The sequence below is a fragment of the Thermobia domestica genome, chromosome 2 (genome assembly GCF_964235325.1).
Source record: "Thermobia domestica chromosome 2, izTheDome1.hap1.1, whole genome shotgun sequence".
In the NCBI taxonomy this organism is placed as follows: Eukaryota; Metazoa; Arthropoda; class Insecta; order Zygentoma; family Lepismatidae; genus Thermobia; species Thermobia domestica.
Window position 1 is genome coordinate 51,700,045 of NC_137455.1, and position 21,636 is coordinate 51,721,680.

Sequence of the window (21,636 nt, forward strand, 5' to 3'; positions counted from 1 at the left end):
ATTTTTGATTTCGACCTATGTTGTCACTCAGCACGACATACTCTATCAGCGTGCTAAGTTTTCTTGAGATCGGCCAAACGGTCTAGGAGGAAGCGTTTTTCGGTCATTATTCCTCGATGGTACACCGGATTTTTGATTTCGACCTATGTTGTCACTCAGCACGACATACTCTATCAGCGTGCTAAGTTTGGTTGAGATCGGCCAAACGGTCTAGGAGGAAGCGTTTTTCGGTCATTATTCCTCGATGGTACATCGGATTTTTGATTTCGACCTATGTTGTCACTCAGCACGACATACTCTATCAGCGTGCTAAGTTTGGTTGAGATCGGCCAAACGGTCTAGGAGGAGTTCGCGGACAACCAAACGGCTAACCCGAGTATAAGAGCTTCGCTTCGCTCAGCTCAATGAATCGTGTGATACTATAAATAGTTATACTGTAAACTTTTCTACTAGATATTTACAACAAATTTTGTATCAGGAGGAAAATTCGAAGTTGTATTGCCAATTGGGAGGAAAATTGGGAGAACCTATGTGTATTAAAATATCCAATATTTCGGAAATTCTATCGGGATCTATTTTCAAGGACCGTTAAGGCTCAGAACATATTCAGCAATAAGATCTTCATATGTTTCAGGGGAGATACGCTATAGCTGCATTCCTATCTTTCAGAATTACGCTTAGTGTATGAAATGAAATTAAAATCTTTGTTTAACGTCACGCGAATATGTTCTTTAGGCTAAGGAAAAATATGATTTAGGCAAGTGAATAATGATGGAGGAATCGGTGAAATCAGAATGTGGGAGGAAACGGGAGCAAGGGCGCCCATCAGGGGGGCAAGGTGGGGTGCTCGTCCCCCCTAGAGGAAATTGTACTTCAGAATATCAAAAATCCAATAGAATTTTTACATTAGTTACAGCAAAATTTGAAACTAGTTTTGAAATGTCGCTTATACCTGCCCCCCCTTGGAAACAACATGGGCGCCCTTGAACGGGAGTACTACGAAAAAAACCATGAAGACAATGTTGTTCACCACAAACTTACTTGGTCGATGATCGAAGTGGTCCAGTGTGGCGTAGTCCCTAACGCTCTCGCCTTTGGTACGAGCGATCCCGGGTTCGATTCCCGATGCGGGCACGGTCGAAAAAGTATAACAGGTTTTTCTGGCCAACCATCTTGAGTGAGGCTTTTCCTCGGTTTCCCTCATTCACACCAGGCAAATCTGGGGATGGTACCAAACACAAGGGTCCCAGGCCGCTTCCTTCTTTCTCCAATCCTTTCTTGTTTCCCTTTCATAGGATTGTGTGCTCGCCTAGGGACGTCATCCCTCATGTACGTGACGGGCTAAATAGCCTTAGATGCTGACAGCCCAGAAATCTAAATCCTAATCCCGATGATCGAACCAGGGACCCCCTCACCAGAAGTAAGAGTTCTACCACTGCGCCAATGTTTCTTCATGCTTTGTATAAGTGCATTTACATATTTTACTTATTAGAATTTGTTATTTGTAGGTAACTCGAGTATTTGTATTCACTTCTTGTAAGCTTTCATCTTGACCATCTTGACTTAAAACTGTTCCTTTCAATAGGTGATGTTGCATGGTGTGAAAACTTTGGTATCTTGTACATCGTGTTGAACTTTTTTTCTTATTTACCTTCTCTTGACTCCTGTAAGTGCTCCTTCAATCTAGTGTTGATGTTCTTTTTTTGCCATTGTAATAGTGAATAACCTGTGGAGAATGTGGCATAGCAAATAGTCTTTGAAGAGTGTGAGAGTACTGTCAATAGTCTGTGATGGAGACTTAAGTATGGCCGGGAGGCGCGGTGGCTCAGTGGTAGAACGTTCACCTCCGGTGCTTGGGGTCCCTGGTTCGATCCCAGCTCGCGCCGTATGGACTTTGTCGTGGACAAACATCGTGCTCGTGGGTTTTCTCGGGGTTCTCCCGTTTCCTCCCATTTTCTTCATTCCACCATTTCACTCATCTCTCATCCTCACCGTCTCCTTTAGCCTAACCGGCATACCTGTGGGACGTAAAACTTAAATATTTCATTTCATTTCATTTTTAAGCATGGCCGGCTTTGGCATGAGTCAAGAGTTCGTGTGAGCAAGAGTGAAGATGGTAAAATCATGGTCATATGGAACAACGGATGGAGTGAAAACAATAAGTTTCCCTCCGGAATAGCAATGTAGCCAAGTATGAGGGGTTAAACATCACAACGTGTCTGGTAATATTCTTGTGTAATGTTCTTCATTATTACGATCCTGCTTCCTTGATTTCCAGTTAAAAGGGCGTATGTGTGGATTTACTTCCTTTTAACAGAAAACGCATATTTCAATGCCTTATATTTTCAATACGATTCAAAGAACAAACGTTCTTTTAACACAAATCGTTACATCTGCCTCTGAAATACTCATTTCTTTAAAAAAAAAGTGATAATCGTAAAGAATGTTACTTACGCCCTTTTGACAGAAAGCAATTCATTTATACACAATTATACAGTTAAGTTTTCTATAAATTTTTGACTAGAATTTGTTGTGAAGCCTGTAGAAAGTAAGATCAAGGAAATTAATAGAGTTATTTTCTTCCAATTCCAGGGTAAAATTTAATTTTAGAATTTATTTGTTCTAGTAGGCTCCAAAATTGCAATATGTCATCAGATAAGTAAAGTTATCATCAGTTTTGTAAATTATCAGCGAATCATCAGCGTAACGAAAGTATTTGATATTCTTTAATTTCAAATTCCCCAAATTAGTTATTTAAAATTCCTTAGAATTTGGAGTATTCTACTTGATTGGAAGAATAGTGTCAAGGACATTACTATGTTGGCTAATATTCATTAAGACTTTTACATTTCTTTATACAAATTTTGTTCATTTATGAAAATAAATAAATTAATAAATAAAACAGTATATTGTGAAGTTCTGCTAAGCAGGTGGAAAGTAGAGTAATCACACACGGAAATCGTTTTCTCCCACTACCAGTTTTATTACAAAATTTCCTATTATAAACCAATATGACACTATTTCATTAGAAAAAGTATAAAATTCTCTAATAACTGGGATAAACAGGTGTCTCAAAGCCCAAGCTATCGAGGGAAGAATACTCACAGAGTTCCACGCAAACTAAATGGGGTGGATTGAGGATTGTTAATGCTCCACGCTAGCAGAAAGGAGTTAAAACAACCATAAAGCTCCACACAAGCTAGGTGGCTGCGATTGGCAATCCCACAATGTTCCAAGCAAGCAGAGTGGAGTGGATTTAGGAGGCCTTAGAGCTCCAGGCAAGCTAGAAGGTTTGGGTTGGTTTAGGTACCTCTCAAAGCTCCAGGCAAGCTGAGAGAGTGGAGTTTGACCAGCCAAGAACTCATATCAGATGTAGTGGTCCTCATGGTTTTATATCTGCTCCAGTATAGTGGTGGCGCTAGTGTTCTTCTTTCATCACATGACTAGTAGTGGTGCTGATGTTCTTGTCATCCCCCATTGAAGCAGTTTGTAGTAGGACGCAAGTATTGTTGTTTATAAACACAAGCACGTGTTGATTGTTTGTAAATAGAATCGTGTGCGGGTTATTACAATATGTTTGGAAATACAAGTTGGGATAATGAACTACACATGGTTCCTTAGTAAATATGTGAAGGAGCCTGAATTCTACTTCAAGAATAGTGCCAAAGAGATATTAATACTCCCATTGACCTGAAAATAAAAAAAATAGGTAACAATTGTGTAAGTGCATTTTACAAACAGCATAATTTTAAGGGGAAATGAATGAATTTGTTAAGTCCCCATATGAAAGTGTTTCTTTTTGTGTGTTTGAAAATAATTTTTTAGAAAAAGACATCACTTTGTAAAAATGCGTTATCTCGTACAAAAATTTAGTGTACCGACTGATATTGAAGTTACAAACTGAAGAAATAAAAAAACTGTTTGTATAGCATCGTATTAAGCGTTTATTACCCTCAATAAAGGATACTCACTGAAGTATCCGAAGTATTGAAAAAAGTTTTTCAGCTTCTAGGGAAACATTCGGTGAGTATTATTTTTATCTTGTAAGATCCATTCCATACGCTTTATCAGCCTACATAAAAGTAGAATAATTAACTTGTGATTTGTTTGCGTGATCTCTTTCACTCTTCTTGTTCTGTTCAGTGATGGAAAATTTCTCGACGTACACTCCTCGTAAACACTGTTTTCTTTGAGAATGTTTTACAAATTTGTGCGCATAGGAAATCAACCACGCAATTCTTGTGCTAATTTCTGTGGTTACGAGTGAAATATTGTCGTGAAGACAATAGTCTTACGTAAAACTAATTCGTTGAATTGAATGGCGTTCTAGAAAGGTACAGGCCGACAAATTTTCCTCCACAATGACAAAACTCTATAGTATTATGGAATCAGTTTAACAGCGAAACTTTAATCAGCCACACTAAAGAAGAGGCGAGTAAACTTTGAAATAGTTTGTGAACTTACTTGTTTTTTGTTTTTTTTTTTTTTTTTTTTGGTCTCTTTGGATATATTAATATGTATTCAATAGTGTCTATTATCAATTTATTGAACATGAAATTGTCAAGCATATAAGAAAAAATTTAAAGGAATACGTTCAACATCTAAACATTAAGCTTTTGAGCGTCAATTTGTGATGAACATGAATGAAAAAGATATGCAAAGTATCAACATGGCTAGAAGCTCCATTTTTATGATGAACTTGGCAACGTAGGAGATGGAGCTATATAGCAATCGGGTAACACATCTCAATGATGATAACGCAATTTTTCCTTTAAATTTTGAATCTACTATTATTCTGTTATTATAAATTGTATATACATCAACAAAAGGAAATAGCACGTTTTATATTTGAACTTTATACACAATATGCTATTTTCTTCTGTTGTAGAATGTAAATCTTAAATAAACAATTCAATACGAAGTTGAACAATACACAGTTAATAAACATAGTTACTAACACACACAATATCTAAAATAACGAAGTTGATACATTCTTAATAAATAGTTACGAACACACACAATATCTAAAATAATGCGGCATACATTATTGAAGAGTACAGCAAAGTAAGTTAACCAAATGCAAATGAACAAAGAAAAGGCTTAAAGTAAAAGTTTTACCACTAGAGTCGTGTAGAAGACTACTTAAAACATTACGTATACAGGGTATTACGAAAATGTGTCACAGTATTTTGAGAACAAATTCTTTACTTCAATATAAGAAAAGAAGTTCATAAGGACCTATGCTCAAAAGTGGATAGTTTCAGAGTTTATAGCTTCATTACTATAAAACCTATCCTAGTCGGGTCAAGACATCACTGAGGAACTGGTATGTGAACTATCGAAATATTCATGTTGGTATTGGTAAAGACAGAAAAGGTTATAAGCAAAATAGTTACTTGCTTGAATGCAAATAACCTTCTCCTAAATACAGATAAAACAGTCGCAATAAACTTTCGTTTTCCAGGAAATAATCCATCCTTCCCTTCGCTAAACATTAATGGAAAACAAATTGAGTATTCTAATGCAACAAAATTACTTGGTGTTTACATCGATGATGATTTGTCTTGGCAAACCCATGTTAAAACATTAAATAAAAAATTGACTACTTTATGTTTTGCGTTCTTTAGGTTACATGATACAGTTTCAGGAAATAGCTTATTATCGATATACTATGCAAAAGTTCAATCACTCCTCAGTTTTGGAATTATTTTTTGGGGGTCATCCGCATGCAGTCAAGAAACATTTCGGATACAAAAGAAAATACTACGAATAATATTCAGACTAAATAAAAGAACATCATGTAAACAAATATTTAGATCACAAAAAATTTTAACCCTTCCAAGCCTATACATATATAAATCTATACACTTCGTGAAACAAAACAAATAGATGTTTGTACAAACAAGAGATATTCATGCATACAACACGCGGCAATTAAACGACATTTACGTAGTACAACAAAATTACTCCAAGTACCAAAAAAATGTTTATTTAAATTGTACGAGACTTTATAATATGTTCCCATCACATTATAAAGAGGTAAATTTTAATACTCAAAACAAAATTCGTACTCTGTTACTTTCTAAAGCATATTATTCAGTTCAGGAATTTGCAAATGATAACGATGTATGAATATGATGTAATGATGTAACAAATTTAACATGTGATGTTTCTTATAATTTTGTACTTCAAATGGTGTAATAAGCTGTAATTACAATTTGCATTTATATACTTAACAACTGTAGAACTTATAGGGGATACTCTCCATATTGTAAGTCAAAACAGGCAAAATAAATAAATAAGAATGGTCCAGTACTTGCACACCAACTTTTAGAGAGGTAGGTAGAGAGTGATCAAGTACTCCCAAACAGCCTGTCTAGAAATGATTGTGCAAGTACCGGATGTTCTGAAAAATTGATATTTGAATAGTTCACATACCAGTTCCTCAGTGATGTCTTGACCCGATTACAAGCGGTTCTATAGTAGTGAAACTATGGACCTTTAACGTTCATTTTTTTTCACATTTTCAGCACCTTGTAATTACGAAACTATGCAATTCCGACCACAGGTCTATATGAACTTTTTTTTCTTATTTTGATGTCAGGAATATATTCTCAAAATATTATAAGAAATTTTTGTAACATCCTGTATTAACTGACTTGTTCATACTTATCAGTAAGGAATGATCAACGCATCGATCGCAAACCCTTAGTCGATCAGCAAACCGTGAGAGGTAGCCTGCGCTGGTGAGTATCATACTGTTCATATCAATCATTTTAATTATTTTCTGACTCCCTCTTGCGGGCTAATGAAGAGATTAGTAGGCCACTAAAGAGGCCTTGTCACTTTACAAGAACTTGTAGCTGTCATAAAAAAAAAAAAAAAATCTTGAAACCCAATCTTTCTATTTATTGTGTACATATTACAACTTCTTGAAAGTAAGAAAGGTATTTCCACCTATGCAGCACTGCACTCTAGTGGACAAACAGTGAACCTCCTCATTAAAAATGTGTATTTTGGCGCACTGCCATTCCCTGTCCAAAAGAATCCGTTGTTTCGGAAGAGGTGGAACTGGTTTTTCTTTTATGTCAGCGGGAGGGCGATAGCAGGTAGCAAGCAAGACGTCCCAGAAAGTTGCACACTGTTCAACTCCTTGCAAGATGGAAAAAATGTTTTATGACTCTTTCAAGACTATGTGCACATGGTGAAATATGGTAGGGTTTCAAGATTTTTTGTATGACAGCTACAAGTTCTTCTAACATGCCAACTCCCTCTAATAATTTCTGAAATGTCAAGTAGCTCTCAATCTTTAAGACTGGTCACTACCAAGTTCGCTAATTTCTCTGTAACTTTGGGGCGGCCCATTCAGATGTGTATTTGGTTGTAGACAAGGGTCTAAGAAGCCATATATGAAGATTTTAAGACAAATTGAATTCAAATTATGCCAAATAATGTATATTCATTAAAAATACATATAAAAAATATACTATTTATGGCTTTGGATTGATTATTTTAACAAAAGAGACACTGAACAAAGCTTAAAACCCACTTTATTTTAAATTATAATTTGTAACTGTTTCGGATATCTAGCATATCCTTCTTCAGACACTATCGAAAATAAATGAAAATACAGACATATATATAAATATTGTTATGGCAAAGTTTAAATTCTTTAACCGTCATATATATAGTCATTGTTATGAAAAAGTTTAAATTCTTTTCACAGACATATATATATATATATATATATATATATATAGTCATTGTTGTACTTTTTTATTTTTATTTATTTATTTTTTTTAAATTAATTTATTTATTTATTCTTATTTACTGAGGCCTTCAGCCAATCCCATAAGTCTTCGTGTTCACTTTCTAATTAATCACGTTCCTTCATTTTTGGTTCTTATAAGGAATTGTTAAGAAGAGTGGATCTTGTTGGAGGCAGAAAACTTGAGCCTTAGCAGAGAAGCAATAATAAGTGTCATAGAGGAAGAAATGGGAAGTAAAAGTATAAAAGGATGGACAAAAGAGAAAGTAGTTAAGGCTTTAAAGGGAATATGGGAAAACAGTTATTGTATAATAGGGGAGAAAGTGGTAAAAATAAGAAAAGGAATCAGTATAGGTTCGAGGCTGAGCCCAGTACTGGCAGAAATAATTATGAACAAATGGAAGAAAAAGGTGAAAGAAGACGGGTGTAAGAACTTGATCATATTTTGTAGGTATGTGGATGACTTTCTAGGCTTGTGGAAAGGGACTAGGAGACAATTAGAGAACTTCAAAGATATTGTGGAAGATAAAGAAAAAGGCATAAGCTTGGACATGGAGTTGGAAGAAAATGGAAGAATAAACTTTTTAGACATGACCATAATAAAACAAGGAGAAGGGCTGGTTACGAGGTGATACCAGAAAAAGTGCTCAGCGGGAGTGAACTGCCATGAGAGGAGCGACGTGGATAGGAGTACAAAGAGAAATTTCATAACAAATATGATGAGAAGAATAGAAATGCTGGAGGACGAAGAGGAAGGAAGGAAGGAGAGCATACAGAAATTCTACAGACAGTTAGAGAAGAACGGTTACAGCAAGAATGAGTTAGAGAAGGAAGAAGAACGCAGGAAGAGGAAGAGAGGGAGAAAGAAGAATGAAGAGTATGAGAGTGGAAAATGGCATGGCATAGAAAGTATGGGAAAAGAAACGGAGAAACTGAAGAATTTATTGAAGAAAGGAGGGGTCAGAACTTATAGAAAGAGTGGAGAAACTTTATTAAGATCAATAAAGAAGAAGAATAGAAAAGGAACTAAAAAGATTAATGAAGAGGAAGAAGGAGTCATCTACTGGGTATGGTGTGAGGACTGCGATATGTCATATATAGGAGAGACAGGAAAGAGAATGAAAGAAAGGGTAAAACAACATGAAGATGATGTTAGGAGGAAGAAAGATACCAATGCCATATACAAACATGTTAAGGAGACGAATCACGGAATTAATTGGGATAAGACGGAAGTATTGGAGATGAAGAAAAGAATGATAATAAGGAAGTGGAAAGAAGTGGATTGGATAAAGAAGGTAGGAAGAGATAAACTGATGAACTGGACAGGGGGCTTACCAATTAATGAATTATGGCAAGGAAGTTTGAATAGCATAGAGAAAAAGAAAATTAAAAAAAGGCCCTTATAAGAACCAAAAATGAAGGAACGTGATTAATTGGAAAGTGAACACGAAGACTTACGGGATTGGCTGAAGGCCTCAGTAAATAAGAAAAATAATAAATTAATTAAAAAAATAAATAAATAAAAATAAAAAAGTACAGCAATGACTATATATATATATGTCTGTGAAAAGAATTTAAACTTTTTCATAACAATGACTATATATATGACGGTTAAAGAATTTAAACTTTGTCATAACAATATTTATATATATGTCTGTATTTTCATTTATTTTCGATAGTGTCTGAAGAAGGATATGCTAGATACCCGAAACAGTTACAAATTATAATTTAAAATAAAGTGGGTTTTAAGCTTTGGTCAGTGTCTCTTTTGTTAAAAAAAATATACATATTCATATAAATACATGGGGACCCACATGAGCATTGCGGGGCCCGGGCCCCCCTAGGATCGACGCCCTTGGCCACTACCCCTGATATAATTTGGTGGTGTTTGTTAGAATGAATTATAGGAAATATATTAGATTTAACAAAATATACAATTGTAATACCATAACAGGTTAGACCTGAGATGTTACAACTTCCACACAAGGTTTTTCACGTGAGTTACTCAACGAATCTCTGAATAAAAATATTCCATTTGTTGCTTTGTGTAATTAAACGAGGGATGCGGAAAATATCACAAGGCAATCGATGTTATGGTACTACGTAGTTTTTTTGTACTCCACAGAGGCGTATAGTGATCAAAAATTTTGAGGGAGCACAATTTCTTCGGAGGATTCATATAAAAAAGGTCACTACTTGATATTTAAAGAATATAGGAATTAAAAATAATCGAAAATGACTGATATGTGTCCAACGACTGCTTTTGGGGTCGCTGAAATAAAAAGTGCCACTCCAATGCAATGTAGGTTCAAATTCATCACCTATCATCATGGAAGTGAGAAGGGGGGTGACATTTCGGATATTTATCATTATACTTGCGTTGAAATGCGCATCCTAAGAGGGAGGGGTTCATACTTTCCGTAAACCTATTTTCCTCGTGCGAGAAATGGACATTACGTATTGCACAAAACCGTTGATGAATGAATAAATGACTCAGTCAGTGGATTTACTTATATATATAAGTAAATCCACTTTATATATCAGGTAGTCTATAAAGTATTGCGCCTTTTGCACGCGAGAAGGTGTTAGTGTCCAAATTTCAGGCTATGTGAGTGACAGCGGAACAGACTTAACGACATTTGACAACTGATAGTTGATGCTAAATGTGCGAAAAGTATTGGGATTCTTGTACCTAGGTAATCAGACGTAAGATATTGCGCCGTAAAGATGAGTGAACATTTTGCCAAACTGCACTGCATTTTACGACTTTAATTCGATCAAGACGCAAATACTGCGAGTGTCCGTTAAGAAACTTGCGATGTTTATGGATTATCAAAAACAACAGCCAAAGAAATGGTCGCTTTCGCTTTCGTTCTGGAAATTTCGGTGTCCACGATGCTCCTCGTAATGGGCGAAAAAACGCAGAAAAAGTAGATGAAATTCTGGTAAAACTCGAACAAGACCAGCATGTAAGCACTCATGATGTTGCTGATGATCTAACCAAACAGTATTAAATCATTTGGAGAAAGGTAGCTACGAGAAGGAACTTTACGTTTGGGTGTCATGGGAATCCCTGCTGAAGTGTAACGAACTCGAACCATTTCTGAAATGGTTGATATCGAGTGATAAAAATTTAATAACCTACGACAACAATGTTGGGAAAAGATCGTAGCTCACGTGAGTAGAAGGTCCACAGTTTATGCTAAAGCCTACACTAATGCCCAGGAAAGCCGATCGTCCATTGGGTAGAACGATAGACTAGGACATGTACTGTAGCCAATAAGCGCGAGTGCACCTAGCAATTAAAAAAACAGTCTGGAACTGGTATTAGAAAGGATGTCATATACCATGCTGACAACACCAGACCACATATGTTTAACTACCTGTCAGAAATTGCGAGACTTTGGCTGAGAGATTTTAATGCATCCACCATATAACCCAAACCTGGCATTGTCAATTATTTGTTTCTGTCTTTGCAGATCTTTCTGAATTGTATTAAGATAGTTTCAAAAGAGGCGTGTGGAAACCATGTGTCGCAATTTTTTGATCAGAAACCATATAAGTTCTTTAGCGACGGCGTTATGGTGTTGCCGAGAAAGTGGCAGAAGATGCTCGAAACAAAATGGGACATATGTGGTTTTATAATATCATTTTCAATAAATTTCTTTTGAATATTCACCTTCAAAGGTTCAATATTTGTTACAGAATCGGATATATAGATTATTTATGGAAACTGTAACCATGCTGTAGCTCATTTTACAAAAGATATTCTATATTGACAAATATTACGTAATAGTGTACGACAAACTATATATAAAACTACTATAAAACGACAAACTATATAACAATATCCTAACTATATATAAAACTACATGAGCTGACATAAATTATTGAACACTTCCTGAAGGGCTACAATAATTAAATTTGGCATAATTGTAGCTTCCCGGAACTAACCGACAGGAAAATTGCCAAAAGTGAATATTTTTAATTTTTTAGGGGTATAAAGGGGGATGAAGAAACTTCCATGCTATTTAAATGGGCGTTTTCTTGGGATACAAAATATTATCTTTTAGATAGTTGAAATAGGAAAAGAAACGATAGAATTGTGGGTTCAAGAGGTGCGAGGCCATAGGCCAAGCAAAGACTGTGTGTGGAGATGAAGCCCCCGGATGGGCAGATTCAGGAAATATGAAGAGGAAATTCAGGAAATACACTGTTGATGCAAAAGCCGATAGGTAAGATATGCGAGGCCGTAGGCCGAGCAGACTCGGAGGTCTGGGGCCGGAGCCCCCAGCTAACCAAAGGCTAGTCTAATATATAAAATTGAAACTGACTATTTTTGTGACTAAATAACTCTTGAACCACCCCACCGATCAAAATCAAATTTTCAACATAGATGAAGTTTGCGCCTGAGTTTTTTTTTTTTTCATTTCACTTTGACGGTGCAACTTAGGGGAGGGGAAGATATATAAAAATGATCAAAAATGACCGATATTAGTGTCGAATCCATAGTTTTCGGGATCGCTGAGATGAACAGTGACACTTCCGATGCCATTTAAATCCAAATTCAGCCCGCATTGCCCTTTATGTTCAAAATGAAACGTATTATCCTAGTGCAAAGAACGGGCAATCTGCTAGTGTTTTATATATATATAATGGCACATAAATTTAATTCAATCGCTTAATTCAATACGGATATATTTGATGCTAGCAAGATGCATATCATTTTACGCAAAAATGACTAGATTCCCTAAATTGAATTGGTACGTAAAATTCCATATATATATCTAGTTTTAAAGGAATTTAAAATTCTATACAATGTTCTGTTTCAGAGGAGGTAAATGCTCTTCCCTAGCTGTAATCATGTATCATTTAAATTGTTTCAGTAGTTATTAAAAAAAAAAAAAAAAAAAAAAAACGTAAAAGAGAAAAGTACACTTAATATATACTATGACGAAGAGATACTGTCAAATTCGTGAGGTTAATTAATTTTAACTTGTGAAAACAAAAGTTAATAAAGACATTGTACTTATTTGTAGAGCACACAAAAGAAGATATGCGGTTTGCTTATCTGTATAAACTTACCTTCTTTAGGTTCTACTGAGAATGGTGGACTAAATTTCCACGTAAATCGACATGGTACATGCAAATCATTGGAAATAGGTATAGTGGTTGATCTCAGAGTGAATCCAAAAACATAATCTGTCGGATTCCGTGCAAATGTAAGTTCCAGCAGTTTGGGATCCAACAACCGCACATTGCTTACAACGGTAACTTTGATCAGTATTTCGAATATGTGGCAGTCATTAATTACAATCTGGATAGAACTGTTATTTTAAAAATGACAAATGAAAGTTAGTGTAAATATTTTTCTAACTTTGATTTCGAATATTATTTACAAAGTATAAAAATTTTGGGGTTTACAACACTGTGGTCACTTCACTATTAATATATTCATTTTCTTAAAATTAATTGATGCGATTTTCAATATATAACAATTACTATTATCTAAACTAACGTTATCAGTTGTACTTTTACTAATCAAATCTTCTGCTAGCCAGCATTTTTCTAAGTATCGTATTTATAAAGTGCTCAACTTAAAAATATTTTGACTGGAATACTATTTGCTATATGTTTTTTCCTAATTTTACAAAGGGTACGAGGTGTGTTCGGAAAGTATCGAATCTGGTTGGCAAAAATACATTTACTGATTTGGAAATCCAAAACACTAATCCTCTTTAAAGTAGTCTTCTTGGTAATATACATACTTCTCCCAGTGCTCCCGCCATTGCTGGAAACACTTCTGGAACGCAGTTTCTTGAATGGTGAGCAACAGGGCCGTCGCATTCCGCATGGTCTTCTTTTGGCCCAAATTTGGGCACCTTTTAGCGGTATTTTTAGCATGAAAAATAACCAAAAGTGACACGAAGCCATGTCGAGTGAGTGGAGAGCCTGACGACACACAGGAACGTTGTGTTTGGCGATGAAATCCTGAATCAAATTTAGCAGACACTCTCCTCATGCACAAATTCTCGTTCAAAATTGAATGTACCAATCCGATTGAATGATTTCTGCTTGGGTATCACCAAGCTTGTGGCAAAATTTGATGCAATATCGCTGTTCAAGTTTTTCTGTCATTAAAAAAAAAAAAAAAAATGAAATCCAACGAGCGCTCACTACACGTTTTCACTCGTTGACCGACTGTTAGCGACTGACCCTTTCTGCGGTCAGGAGAAAATCCTGACTCAACATGAGTGTCCCCTCTACATCTACACTGAAGAAAGTATCCCCCGCTTCATTGGTTTAAGCGAGAAAAAAAAATAAGGCTCGATACTTTTTGAACACACCTCGAATAATATTAGGAATATTAAATGTTTAAATTAATCTTGCTATTCACAGAACATATTAATCCAACAGTTTCTCGAACGCCCTATTTTAATGCACTAATTATCAATCTTTTGAGAGCTTTCAACAGGTTAAAAAGAAGTGGTTACCTTACGCAACTCATAGAATCACGTTAACAATCAGCATATAATGATATGCTTTGAGTTGTCCTACTTTTCAATTCATCTTTGACAAAATCGTCTAGTCGGAATTGTTGTCATTTTGATTATTTAATTCTTTACTATACATCTTATGTGTTTATAGGGTAAATCAGGCCCGTATTTATATATTGTGCTACCCTGTGCTCTAAATAATTTGCCGCCCCCCGCACAAAATTTGCCGCCCCCTCCCTGAAAGCGACCAATATTAGAGTTGAATTCATAGTTTTTGGGGTCGCTGAGATGAATAGTGACAGTTTTAATCCAATTCAACTTCAAGGTCATACTTCACTTCCCAGGGAAGGGGCGAGATCTTAAAAGTAATGAAAAACGACAGATATTAGTGATGAATTCATAGTTTTCGAGGTCGCAGAGCTTAACGGTATCAGTTTTCATGATTTTCAAGTTCATCCTCACCCCATTGGGCGGGGATGGGAGAGGATGACTTTTTAAAAATAACAGATAAGCTAGGTAATTAGTAACTACTGTAATTAGAGCGAATTAAACACATTAACATATGTTCTCTCTCTTGCACGGGACTCTGAGGGTTGCTAGTTTTAAATATTACTTTATTGTAAATCTTTTAAAAAATTCTGAGGGCCGCGGTGGCTCATTGCTAGAGCGTTCACCTCTGGTGCATGGGGTCCTTGGTTCGATCCCAGCTCGCGCCAAGTGAGCTTTGTGGTGGACAAACATCGTGTACGTGGGTTTTCCTGGGGTCCTCCCGTTTCCTCCAACTTTCTTTATTTCACCATTTCATTCACCGTCATCATCACCGTCTCCTTTAGCCTCGCCGGCATAATCGTGGGACGTAAAACTTTCATTTCATTTTATTTTAAAAAATCCAAAATTTTGCCGTCCCCTAAATTCTGCCGCCCTGTGTTCGATCACAGAATATCACTTATCTAAATACGGGCCTGGGATAAATAGGCTGGTTAGTTCGACCATTAGGATCCAAACGGAGAAAGGCCATCAGGAGAACCTAGGTCCAGATAGCAGGACCAAAAATACGAAAACAAAGTAGAAACTGGATCCAGTTGGCTTAAGGACAGAAGTCAATGGAGAGCTTTTGTGAATGTGGTATTCAGGGCCGGCGCAAGGGGGGTCGAGCCGTGCCACCGCCCAGGGCGGCAAGTCTGATGGGCGGCAAAATTTGAAAAAAGAAAAGAATACAGGGGCAGTAAATTTTAAGAAAGAAAATAATAAAGGGGCGGCATGTGAAAGTATCGCCAATGGCAGCAAAACTTCTAGCGCCGGCCCTGGTGGTATTGAACATCCGGATTCTATAGGCCTAAGAGTTAGTAATATTAGTTAGTTGATTTGAAGTTAACGTTCCTTCAGTACCGAGGCTTTACCAAACAAAGACTTATAGCTTAATGTGGAATCCGAACCACATGAGCTCCCAGCGGGAATCAAACCCAATCTCCTGCTCTAACCAAGAGGAAGTTCTGTAAGAGAAACAGGGAAATAAGAAATTATTATAATAATATTAGTCAATATAATCATGTTGTACAAATACACCTTTCCTAGCAAGCAGAACCTGTACTGGCGATTTTGTCTTGCGTTCGCCAGCCAGTGTATGAGACATCAACTAAGCAGGTTGTAAGTTATGAAAATTGAGTAAGTTATGCACCAGGATTTTGCCATTTATATTAATAAAGACAAACAGGAAGGTGAACACTGCACAAAGTTTTGTTTAGTACACAAAGTTGTGATTATTTTAACATAATCCTATTTGGTTGGTAACACTTCTGTTTTAATCTTATACCAGATTGTCCCGGCAGTTGAATGTTCTGACTAAACTTAGAAGTTTCCTTAAAATTAAAAACCAGGTATTGATGACGTCATGGAACACTTCTCTAACCGGTATTAATCTACAAGAATACTACAGGATGAATTGAAAGTGACAGGACACACTAATACACTGAACGTACGTAGATGGAAGAAATAATGAGAATTTTTTTTATTCATAGTGCATATGTAGTATCCTGCAGATGAACTACTTATAGAAGTGTATTCGGGGCCCATGGTGGCTTTAGTGGTAAAGCATTCACCTCTGGTGCATGGGGTCCTTGGTTCGATCCCAGCTCGCACCAAGTGAGCTTTGTGGTGGACAAACACCGTGTGCGTTGGTTTTCTCGGTTTTTTCCGTTTCCTTCCACTTTCTTCATTCCACCATTTCATTCATTTCTCATCATCACCGTCTCCTTTAGCCTAACCGGCATAATCGTGGGACGTAAAACTTAAATATTTATTTTCATTTGATTAGAAATGTATTCGATTCGAAGCGGCTTTCTAAGCTTTAGGATTTTATAGAATGACGCATAAGCTGTTGTCCATAAACATTTTAAAAAAATCAAGAATATTACTCTGAAGCATGGGGCTTCGGATTGTGCCTGGTTCGTTCTATGTAAAGATCGACATTGTTTGTGATATTATTTTACTTCAATCACTGGATTATCATTAGTTTCTCAATCCTCTTATCAAAATTATTTTTTTTAAATATACCCTAATGGAAAGTGTTGAGGTATTTGCGATATTAGATAAAAAAAACCGTGTTCGCACACAACTTGAATTGACATGCACAAGAGAAGAATTTCAAAATATGAAAGGTTCAATTCCGTTTTTTTTTTTTTTTATTTATTTTTTTTTTAACTTTTTAGTAAAATATAACCTAGAAGACAATTTCAAAGAGTCTTGAAAATCGTAGTAACTGTTCCGATTTCCACCTCAGAACTGGAAGATGCTTTTCCACATTAAACATCTTTAAAGGAATACAATACTACAGAAATCGTGCCTTGGCTATCATGAAAAATTGGCAAGGAAAATGCCGAACTTATTGTCAACGAATAAAGCTAAGTAGCACATTTGTTACAGCTGAATATTTTCTGTAAGTGTATTTGGTTATTTTCATTGAGATTAACGTTTTGGCCTGTTTAGATTATTGAAAGTACTAAGAATTAGCGTTAGGAATTACATTTCTGTGCTTTCGGTATTTATGGTCATGTTAGCCCGTTATGTATGAGGAATGACGTCCCTCGGCGATCACACCTTCCGCAGGGGTGCCCACAAAGGGGGGCTATGACGCAAACTGCGTCATTGAAATATTTCGGGGGTTAAAAATCTATATAAATATGTTTGAGGGGGTGTAAAAATTTATCGAAAAGATTTTTTTTCATGGAAGAACACCTACAGATAGACAATTAAGGGGGATGCGTCATGGACATGAGGGGGGGCACCACTGCTATCCGGGGAAAGGGAAGAAAGGATTGGGGAAGGAAGGAAGCGGTCTGGGACCTATAAGTTAGGTACCACTCCGGCATTCGCCTGCTGTGAATGAGGAAAACCCAGGAAAACCTCATTCATTATGGATGGCCTGAAAAAGCTTCCTACACTTTTTCGACCGAGTGCCCCCACCGGGAATCGAACCCGGAACCGCTCGCACTGAAGGCGAGAGCGGTAGCGACTACGCTACGCAGTGCCACTTGAAAGGCCTAAGATCTGTTATGAAAATTATAGTTTGTAATTGTTATAAACTAGCGAACTCTTATGCCTCATGCTCCCGCCAAGTGAACTTTGTGGTGGACAAACACCGTGAGCGTGGGTTTTCTCGGGGTTCTCCCGTTTCCTCCCACTTTCTTCATTCCACCATTTTATTCGTTACACATCATCACCGTCTCCCTTAGCCTAACCGGCATAACCGTGGGACGTAAAACTCAAAAATTTCATTTTTCATTTTTCTTATGCCTTAAGACGCCATTGATCAAAAAAAAAAAAAGATTTCACTCTGATATGTATGGTGGTTATGCTTCCCCTTGAAAATATCAAAAGAAAATAAGTTTTTGGAGTGGATGTATGAATTTGAGTAGTATATACTGAAGTTCCTGAGCATTAAATTTCTTATAGTAAAGAAATTAATTTTCCAGTTTTTTTTTTCTTTTTTCAGTTGCATGTGTTTATGTTAGTTATTTAAATGAAAAGATAGGGGTCTCGGGTTCAAACCCTGCTCCCGCCAAGTGAACTTTGTGGTGGACAAACACCGTGTGCGTGGGTTTTCTCGGGGTTCTCCCGTTTCCTCCCACTTTCTTCATTCCACCATTTCATTCATTACTCATTATCACCGTCTCCTTTAGCCTTACCGGCATAACCGTGAGACGTAAAACTCAAAATTTCATTTCATTTTTTAAATGAAAAGAAATTAAATCTTTCAGTATAACATCCCATGATTATGACTTTTGGGAAGACGGGTGATTAAGGCAAGTGAATGATGATGGAATAATCGATGGAATGAAAACGTGGAAGGAAACGGAAATATTCCGAGAAAACCCACGGGCACGATGTTGTTCACTACAAACTTACTTGACCGGGGATCGAATCAGGGACATCACGCACCAGAGGTAAACTCTTACTACTGACCCACCGAGCCTCTCATGTTATTTATTTTTAAAAAAGCAGTAGCTAATATATATTCGTTTATATCTCGATATAAAGTTCAACTCTCAACTTTTTTCAAAGTGATTTTCGATTGTTTTATTATTAATATAACTAATAACTAATTAATGTAACTAATAACTAATTAATGTAACTAATAACTAATTAATATAACTAATTAATTTCGTCTAGAAGATAATAAAGGCATTTCCAAATAAGAGTTTATAACAACACGTTATTGGTACGAACTAAAATTAATAAATAAATACAATACAAACATAGATACATAAATAAAATGATATTGTGTAGCAGTTTCTTAATACTTTATGTCAAATTATTATAAATAAAGTACAATTTTTGTGAAACTGTGAGTCACTGTTGTTTATCAATTCTTGAAACTGAGATTCCAATTAGATCTTATGTTTCTGATAAAGGAAATTATCGATCGAATTAATTCTAAAAGCATAATAGATCTGAAGAAACTACGATGAGGAGCTTATAAAATATTTTAAAGATATAATATATCCGAGAAAGATAGACAGAAAAGTCTATCAAATATTTTAAAGATATAATATATCCACAAGAAAAGTCTACCAAATATTTTAAAGATATAATATATCCACAAAGGATAGACAGAAAAGTCTATCAAATATTTTAAAGATATAATAAATACAAAGATACGAAACGAAAGCCTATAAAATGTTTACATTTATGAAAGCTAGACTACATCATATTTCGTGAAATGCCACATAATTCTCACGTCTTAGTAGTATTATTAGTATACTACCAACAAAAAGCTAATATAGTTTTTACTTCGAATTTCGTAGCATACTAAGGATGAAAATTAACAATAAAACGAGAAATGAGGAAAGCAATCGATGTTTACATACATCAATCTTTATAGACATGAATTTAATTCAATTCGTGGAACAATTTCGCTTAATATTCTCTGAAATTTTGACTTTGTTACTTCGAACGTAAAATCAGAGACATTACGACTAAAACTGGTCTTTTTGTGTTGTTATTAACGTCTGGTGATACGAAATATTCGGAGCAGTAAAGTCAAAGTTTAACGGACATAAAGCAAAAATTGTTTCTTAATTTAATTTGTAAAGAATGCACTAAAGCTTTAATTAGAACAGCTTCTTTCCAGTAAAATAGAAGATTCTTATGTATAGTATACAGATTGTTTGGATTACATTCACATGCACTCTCCTGCACTCCTACCGTCGTACCCGCTTCACCAGTTTTATCTTCCTATGCCAAAGGGCATATCCGGCTGTAATGATGTGAAAAGACTTTGGGGAAGGTGGCTGAAATTCAACTCAAATCTAGAAGTGACCATGTAGATTCTATATTTTAAAAGCAAATTGTCCTAAAATGCATGGAACATAGTCAAATACACGAAATATTAACATTAATGTCAATGGAAAATCAATGAAAAATAAACAATTCCTCCACTTATCTCAAAAACCAAAAGAGAGATGGCTGAAATTCAGCTTAAATATAGAAGAGACTATGTAGATTCTATATTTCAAAAGCAACTTGTCCTAAAATGAATGGAACATAATCAAATACACGAAATATTAACATTAATGTCAATGGAAAATCAATGAAAAACAAATAATTCCTCCACTTATCTCAAAAACCAAAAGAAGGAGATAGCTGAGATTCAACTTAAGTATAGAAGAAACTATGTAGATTCTATATTTGAACAGCAAATTGTCCTAAAATGGATGGAACACAGTAAAAAGTAGAAAACATTAATAGTGAATGAAAAATCAGTGAAAAAATGAAGTCATCCACATATCTCAAAAACTATAATAAAGAGATGGCTAATTGAAAGCTTTTGCAAAGACATAATGAAGAGCTTAAAAACGGTGTATAGCATGTAAGGTAAATATGGATAGGACATTGTCAAAAGTCAAGTTGTTTGCGTAAAATCAATAATAATAATAATAATAAAGTATATGCATGTTCTGAGAATTACCTAGGGCATACCCACGGGAAGGTTACGTGCTTGAAATATCTCACATCTAATTTGGAATCTCCGAACTCCATTTAGCAAGACAACGTGACTTTTGACCTGATCATGTGACACAGTCTGATCCATATGGCAAACTAGATAGACCCTTTGTATCTTACAACCTGATCATACCATCAGTTGACCGCGAGGCCTTGGATTTTAACATGGTACACACTTGAAAACTTCTTTGCTTTCTCGATGCTGTTTTAGTTTTTCTATGCTCTCTTCTTGTCGCCCTCATCTCTTTTTCTCTGATGAACGATTTTAGCGAAAGTTCCTATTGTGTACTTTGTAATATTGAAGGGGGTTCACATTTTCCAGTTACGTACATATGTGAACATCAGTGACACAAACCGGACATTTTGTTTTCTAATGTGTATGATAAGAGATTCCTTATTTCAATGTTTTATAATTTATTGTGGTAAGTCGATAATTCCAATAACAATGGGACAACAAGTTTATAAGGATTACTCCTTTTTCCTATTTCAAATATACGATGCTTCCAATTTTGAGAGTGGAAGACAGAACTTAAATAACCGTCAGATATGAGGTGTGGCAATTAGTAACCTTGGTGCAAGGTTGGTGGAGAACCGAACATAACATTCCTGCAGTATTTGACCCTCATTAATTGATGACCACTGCCTCTGCTAAAAACGTTTATAGACTTGGATATCCTTCAACATTCCGGACTCCAGACAACATTACAGCTGTTAATAAAATATTTACCAGAAGTCCCACAAAATCTATGCCGACGTCAGAGAAAGTGGCCTAACTCATTATGCAGTTCAAACAGTTTGGAGAAAAGATGTCTTTTAAACCTTGAAAACCACATTATATTCAGGAAATTATCCCAGAAGATTATGATCGAT

General features: G+C 35.8%; 1 protein-coding gene across 3 annotated transcripts in view; it reads right to left on the reverse strand.

Moving 5' to 3' along the window:
- LOC145672067 (cilia and flagella-associated protein 47-like) overlaps positions 1-21,636 on the reverse strand; it is a 169,158-nt gene that overhangs the window by 60,065 nt on the left and 87,457 nt on the right. For all 3 annotated transcript variants that reach the window (XM_081741318.1, XM_081741327.1, XM_081741309.1), the window contains one exon: positions 12,854-13,095. In XM_081741318.1, the coding sequence (XP_081597444.1) occupies positions 12,854-13,095 (242 nt within the window). The remainder of the gene's footprint in view (positions 1-12,853; positions 13,096-21,636) is intronic.